The sequence below is a fragment of the Arachis ipaensis genome, chromosome B09 (assembly GCF_000816755.2).
Source record: "Arachis ipaensis cultivar K30076 chromosome B09, Araip1.1, whole genome shotgun sequence".
NCBI classification, from domain to species: domain Eukaryota; kingdom Viridiplantae; phylum Streptophyta; class Magnoliopsida; order Fabales; family Fabaceae; genus Arachis; species Arachis ipaensis.
In genome coordinates, this window is record NC_029793.2 from 140,593,449 (window position 1) to 140,600,903 (window position 7,455).

At 32.4% G+C, this 7,455-nt stretch overlaps 1 protein-coding gene across 3 annotated transcripts; it reads left to right on the forward strand.

Moving 5' to 3' along the window:
- On the forward strand, positions 1,262–6,551 carry LOC107619588 (high mobility group B protein 15). 3 transcript variants are annotated; one of them, XM_016321886.2, is made up of 8 exons: positions 1,262–1,368; positions 1,779–1,827; positions 2,819–3,036; positions 3,434–3,512; positions 4,412–4,574; positions 4,652–4,795; positions 5,236–5,630; positions 5,733–6,551. In XM_016321886.2, exons 3-8 carry the CDS (start codon positions 2,855–2,857, stop codon positions 6,045–6,047), a joined length of 1,278 nt encoding a protein of 425 aa, XP_016177372.1. In that variant the 5' UTR covers positions 1,262–1,368; positions 1,779–1,827; positions 2,819–2,854; the 3' UTR covers positions 6,048–6,551. The 3 variants fall into 3 exon arrangements, with proteins under 3 accessions (XP_016177372.1, XP_016177370.1, XP_016177371.1); XM_016321884.2 differs by lacking the exons at positions 1,262–1,368; positions 1,779–1,827 and adding an exon at positions 1,925–2,463; XM_016321885.2 differs by lacking the exons at positions 1,262–1,368; positions 1,779–1,827 and adding an exon at positions 2,488–2,606.

Consider the following 7,455-nt stretch of genomic DNA (forward strand, 5'->3'; position numbering starts at 1 on the left):
ATAATCTGATAACTGATTTTTATATACATATAGTATTTTTATAATAAAAATTATTATTATATTATATATATTGCTCCCATTATCAAAATTTTTTAGATTTGTCACTTCGTCAATATACCTCCTCCTCTTCTTTTTTTTTTCCCTTCCTCTTCTAGTTTAATACTACAATTTAGTAATGACAAAACATATCATTTAGTTAGAAATGACATATAAATATTTGATAAATGACACAAGAAATTTTAAAGAATCACAAATTTAAAACTTTAACTCATTCAATCAACAAAATACATTTAAATATATTTTAGAATAAAAAATACATCAATTTGTTATAAATGACACATAAATGACTAAACCTCTTATATAAATTTAATACCACCAAACTAATTCAATGATAAGAAAATTACATCATTTAGTTAAAAATGACACGATTAAAAAATGTTCGTGTCAAAATAAGAAAATTTTTATGTTACGATTAAAAAAGTTTAGTGCTATTTTTTGATAAATTTTGCAATAATTTAAAACTCTTCTTCTTTTTTCTTCTTGTTGTTTATCTTCTCTTGTTTTGTCTTCTCATAATTCTTTTTATTTTATCCTATTAACAAAACAAAAACACAAAAAATCAAACAAAGAAGAGGAAGAAATATATAATGGTATAAAATCATTCGAAAGAAAAAGAGAAAAAAAAATACAGCAACAACAACAATAGTCAATAAATGAACAATAATGAGAAGAAAACACGTAAAAAAAAAATAATAAAAAACCAAAATACAAACGTTCACCTTAATAAAAAGTTGGAACGTATTAGACACTCTATCACTAATGAACCTGAATTTTGTTGGATCGAACCTAAAATACTTAGATGTACAACGAGATTGCAATCATTTTAACTTTTTCTCATAAAAATAGTATTTTCTAGTATGAGACTAGCAAAATCTTTGATACAAAATTAATTTATAATTTTAATATAGGTTTATCTAACTTTCAAAATTAAATTTTTAATGATATATTAAAATTAAATTCAGATTTTAGATTTCAAAATTTAATTTCTTGATATATATCTAATTGGTAAGATTGAGAAATTGAGATATAACAAATATTGAAAATTGAATCTCAAAATCCACAGAAAGGCAGAATCACCCTCGTGTAGTTTGCATGAATTGAAAACCGAAGCAGGACATGATTGTCATTTTGAAAAAGTGATTATGGAATTTGATAGGGTTAAATTTTTCTTCTTCGCCAATACATTCGCATCTTCCGAAGCTTTTTATTAATAACAGCGCCTTTATTCGTCTTTAAAGCTTCTCTTCCTTTTTGTCATTTCATTTTAGATAGATGATGATTCTGATGCTCCATTCTCTGTTACAGTTGGTAAGTATAATTTAATAATATCATTATCATTATTATTTGTCTAATTTAGATTTATTCTTTCATAATAATAATAATCATACTATAATATTAACAACAAGAAGATAATGATAATATAAAGAAACACTTTTTGCTTCTCTGCCTCTGGATTTGATTCTCGTCATATGCTGCTTCTTTTTATATATATTAATTATTCATGTACGCATGCATTACTTACTCTATTTTTGTTTATTCTTTAATTCCTTAATGCGCATGGAGAAATAAAGTAGTAATAATGAACAGTGCGTGCCTTTTCTTATTCTTTAGTATTATTTATTTATAATTCATTATTATTATTGTGGTTGATAAGCTATTAATCTTTGATTTATCAACGTTTTGTTTTGTGATTTTGTCTTCATTGGCCACCATTACAGAGTGCAAGGACAAGTAATCGTATTTGAATTTTTCTTTGGAGGAAAAAAGGTATTTACTTTGGCACCTTCCCCACAAACCCCTCTTTTCAACCCTGAAACAGTGTCAGATTATAGAGAAAGATGAATAAAAGTATTGACTTGCTTTTATGTTGGTGCATGACATTAAGTTAATATCATTATTATATTCATATTCATATTTATGTCAAAAGAATATGGTTGTTAAGTCGTGTATTTATCCCCTATGGTAGTAATGTCAGGGTTCAGTTATAGGACCCGTCAAAACAAAAAAGGGTTCAGTTATAGGCTCATGTAGGTTCTGTGAACAGTGGTTGAAGAGTGTTAAGGAGAGAGTAGAAACAGAAAGGGTCCTTTTTGGGTGCGTCTTTATTACCAAAGACCAAAAGGGTGTTACTTGGTTTGGCCTCTGTTTGTTTTTCAGAGGCTTCTTTTCTTTTCTGAGAAGCTTTGAATGGTTTCTTTTGCTGTAACATCCTCGGTAATCTGGAGGAATTCATGGCTATGACACTGCTTTTCTGTCCCATTGGTTCCTTTTCTTGGGCTTTGTATCTCCCTTGTCACTGCAAGTTACTTCATCATCACCACCCCATTGAGCATGTGTTGTGTATCTTATCACTGTCGTGGATTGTTTCAGTCCTGAATCTCCAGCTTAATGGTGATGTTGATGGTGATTTTTATTTCTCTCTCTCTATCTTCTCTCTCTTGTTTTTATATATTCTTTTCATGGTACAGTTCTCCTCTTCTCTTATCCAGTGAACTTGTCTGTTTCTCTTCAGTTTTTGTCTCTTCTCATTTTTATGTTGCCTGCATGTAAGTGGTTATTTCTACTTTCTACTTTCATATCTTTTACTTTTTGTTTTCTTTTTAATATCCAGTGAACAGTCTTTGATGTTTTCTTCTTTTACTTCTTCCCCTTCTTATTGCAGTTTCAGTTTTCACATCCTAATCCACCTTTTTTTTTGTTTTTTCCCAACTATGTACTTAACACCAAGGTTGTTTTGTCTTTGTTGATGTTGGGGCAGGAAAATAGTGAAAGCTGAAAATAGAACAACTTGTTAATGGCATCAGCTTCTTGTGCCAGTAAGAGCCCGTTACCAATGAAAGATGCTGGAGTAGCTTCAGCTTCGGGGTATTATGTGTATCCTCCACCGCAAGCAAGCTACGAGGAGGTTGCAAACAATCCCAAGCTCTTCATGGAAACCTTGGAGAAGCTCCACTCTTCTATGGGCACCAAGTTCATGTAGGCTCTCCTCATATACATGTCTTGTTTTCTTTATTTTACTACTTCTATTCTATACTCTGGGAGTGTCTTGGTTTCTTTCTTGAATTCCTGCATCACATTCTTTAGTAATTTGTATATGTATATTGCTGCTTTTTCTTCCCTATTGATGTTGGCATTACTTGCCTTCTAATAAAACTCTAATAGTAAAGGGCATTCTGATGTTATAGATCTATTTGGTTTTCTAGTCGGTTCCTGATTGTTGATCAGTAGTGTGGTCTCTGCTTATAGTTTTCTATGGATTTTGGAAATGTTGCACCTTACTAATGCCTTTGCTGATTTGCATAGCTTTGTGACTACTAAACATTTTTTTTCCACCTTTTGAGTTCCTTTTCCGACATTTGAAATTGTGTCCCAGGATTCCCATTATTGGGGGAAGAGAATTAGATTTGCATCGACTCTTTGTTGAAGTAACTTCTAGAGGAGGTATTGAGAAGGTAAGCTGTGATTATTTATATTTGGTTGCGCCGTTTCCCTTACTATTTTTTTTTTCCGGAATCACTGAATATTCTGTCCACCATGACCAGAGTCCAGAGGTTCTGTTGAACCTATACTACTTTTTTTAAAATTTGTATGCTGTTTGAATTTGGGCATGAAAGTAATGATCCGTATGTTGATTAAAGAAGTTTTTATTGATTATCACCAACCTTAAATGTTATTCGGAGTTTGGTTCAATGGAGTTAAAGATGTTCTATTTTTTCTGCTCTGCATTTTCATGTCCTATAATTGTGGTGCAAATCCAATGCTGGGATAAGATTTTTTCCTCCTTTCTCTACATGTTTATCGAAGACATGCAGCATGCTGTTGTTGAAGCATTATAAAATTTTATGGCTTTTCTGTCATAATTTTATTAAGCACTTGATAAAACTGGTTGGAAAAGGTGATGCTACGAAAAAGTTTTATTCGCATTTTGAAATATGTCTTTTTTCTTATGTTGATGTTTCATTTATCATGGTAGCTTCAACTCTTTCAAGCTTGGTCAACAATGTGTTTTATGCTTGTAAAGTCGTTGTATTGTATGTGATTCAGAAATGGTTACCCTGTTTTTATGCTGTCATTCATTATAATATAGTTGAATATTGTATTGTCTGTGAATTTTCTTTGGAAGGTTTGTTCATTTGGATCCTTGTCTTTATACTTTTAATCCAAATACTTCACATGTCTTTTGTAAATTGTAATTGATTCAGGATATTGCCTTGAATAGAAAGATGATTGCATTCTGTCTGATAAGTTGGTCACTAAAACTAAAGATTTTTAACTGTTCTCATGAACAATATTTTTGTTTTGTTTTGTTTGGTGTAGTGATAGTAATTGCAATTATCACTCTGTCTTGCAGATAATCAAAGAGAGAAAATGGAAGGAAGTAACTGCAACTTTCAATTTTCCATCAACAGCTACAAATGCCTCTTTTGTTCTGCGGAAATACTATGCTTCATTGCTTTACCATTATGAACAAATCTACTATTTCAAAGCCCCTGGATGGAGTCCAGCTGCTTCCAGTATGCCATTTACACCACATAGCTTGTTTGTTATAATCTCATTTTCATACTCGGAACCCAATCTAATGCACCAATAGGCTTTTTCTCTTCAGCAGGCGGTCTGCAGTGTCAATCATCCATTCCAGTTCCGGTGCAAAAGGCACAGTTTATGCCGCCGTCATCAGGATTTCAATCGCCGGTCTTCCAACAGTCGAGCGCTAATGCTGCTGAATTGCCTGAAGGTCTCTTCTTTCCCAATGCAAAATAAGATTAGTTGCTAACCACAAAGAAATGAGCATTTTTTTTTGGGTCTCTACAACTAATATTACTTTACATGTGATAGCCATTCATTTCTTAGACATACCGTATTAGGAGTAGATACTTAAAAGTTAAACAGGGTTAACTGCCTAAGTTGAAAGGTCAATCTAAGACCTAAATATTCATTTACAATTTTACATGCCATTGGACAAGTAAATATGTTGGTTAACAAGTATATCTAGTATGTTATCAATTGCATATTTCACACTATGTACCTAAACACCAAAGACCTCTGAACCACTTAATCTTATTTATAAGATCTAAGGAATTGCTCATATTTTGTTCAGGATGGCTGGAAATTGTTTTCCATACTTATTGAATATAGTTGATGACACTAGTACTGTTTGTTCTATTGTGGTCTCAGCCATGGGAAAATCTTCAGGAGGGTCTCAGGTGATTGGGGTCATTGATGGAAAGTTCGAAAGTGGCTATCTAGTTACTGTAACAATAGGTTCAGAGAAACTTAAAGGCGTCCTCTATCAGGCTCCACAAAAACCTGGATTGTCTACTTCTCATCACGGAGTCTTGGCCAACAACAGTGGCGCCTCTGCTCCGTTAGGTGTCCGTCGGCGCCGGCGCAGAAAGAAATCAGAAATAAAGCGGAGAGATCCTGCTCATCCAAAACCCAACAGAAGTGGTTACAATTTCTTTTTTGCGGAACAGCATGCAAGGCTAAAAGCACACCATCATGGGAAGGACAGGGAGATTAGTAGGATCATTGGCGAACTCTGGAACAAGTTGAATGAATCAGAAAGAGTAGTAAGTAACTTGTGTTTAATGGTGCACAAGAGTCATGCATGAGTCTTTCATTTCTTGTATCTTAAGTTATTGTAACATGTTGAGTTTCATTGAACTTTTTAGGTTTATCAAGAGAAGGCTCTGAAGGATAAAGAGAGGTATAGAGTGGAAATGGAGGATTATCGTGAGAAGCAGAAGATGGGCCAAGTTATTAGTGATGCTGTGCCTCTGCAGCAGCGGCTTCCTGAGGACATGAAATTGGATGAAACGGAGGGTGATTCTTTTCAAACACCAGAGGAAAGCAGTACTGGTGGAAGCGACTATGACGATGATAGAGCTATGGAAAAAGATTTTGATGAGGATGCATCACCGGTTGCCGGCATGGGTGCTGAATCTAGCTGCTTGGCCTCGGAGAAGTCACCCAATGGAGGTTTATGAGGTGCTTGATTCTTTCTGCATAGATAAGGGCATCAATTAAGAAACAAGTACAGAATGACTAATCTTAGAGCAGAGAACAAAAATACTATGTGCACCCCAAAAATTAGCCACCAAATCAGTTACCATGAATTTGTGTATAAATACATGTGGTAAATCAACTTATTTTCAATGTGTATTTTATATTTCAATATGTACTTTATATGGGTGGTTGATTTGGTGGCTGATTTTTTGTGTACACTTAGTATGATTGATCAGAGAAATAGAAATTTTTTTTTTGAAGATTTCAATTTAAATGAAGTTTTGACTTTTGAGCTCAAGACGGAGTTGTTAGTGGTTAGATGCTTGGCTCACAATCACAGTGCTTAACTGTGGGTTTTGCCATGTCAAGATTAATTTCAGTTTGATTTATTGCTAGTTTCATGATATTGTACATTTGACATGCTGACATAGTAGTTTATGGTACAATTAGGACTTTACTTAGAAGCAGTGGCGATTCTTATCTCCCGTAGTTTATTGCTTATTCTGTTGACCATGACCTTGGAATAAAATGCTTTCGAATGCCAAAGTGATGGTTCTTGTTATTGTTAAAGGGCGCATGGAAAATAAAATAAGATAACAATCTATCTTATATTATATCAGATTAGATAATATGCTTGAAAGTTGAAACATGCTGAGAAAGTAAGGCGGGCTTAAAAACAAAACTGTGGAAATCCCTCTCCTTTTTCTGCTAATCTTCTTGGGTTAGCTCTTTTTAATAGGTGTTGGGAATAGAGAGAGCATTTTGGGAGAATGACTGATATATGCATCATTTTTGTGATTATAAACAAGAAAGGTGTAAAAATAATACTGCAAAATTTTTCCTTCGAAAATTGGTCACTAAATAAATTTGTATATTTTGTATCAAGCCTTCAAGACAAAAATTGAGTGAATATCTAATTCAAATTTGATCTATTATGTATGTGATTGGAACATTTTGAGAATACAATTCTCACAAAAAGAAAGAATTTTTTTTAGTTTGAAATATAATAAAATTATAATTTTTAATTCTCAAAAAAGAATTTTAATTTTCGCATTAAAGTTTAAACTAAATGAGACTAAAATAAATCTTATTTGTAAGTTTATTACTACTAAAGATTGAAATATCAAAATTATCTTTATTAAACATATTTTAACTCCATCATAAGAAAATAAGAAAAGACAAATAAAAGAATTACACGAATAACATAGGAAAAAACACAATTCATTTTATTAGTGTAATTAATTGTTCTAAACTATGAATTTGAAATAGAATTAGATTTTACCTTTTAATAGAAATACAGTTTTTTTTTTTGTTTTGAAAGTTTTTCAAACACACTCTATGTTAACAAAGAAATATTAGAGGATTAATAATTTTTTATGAATATTAGTT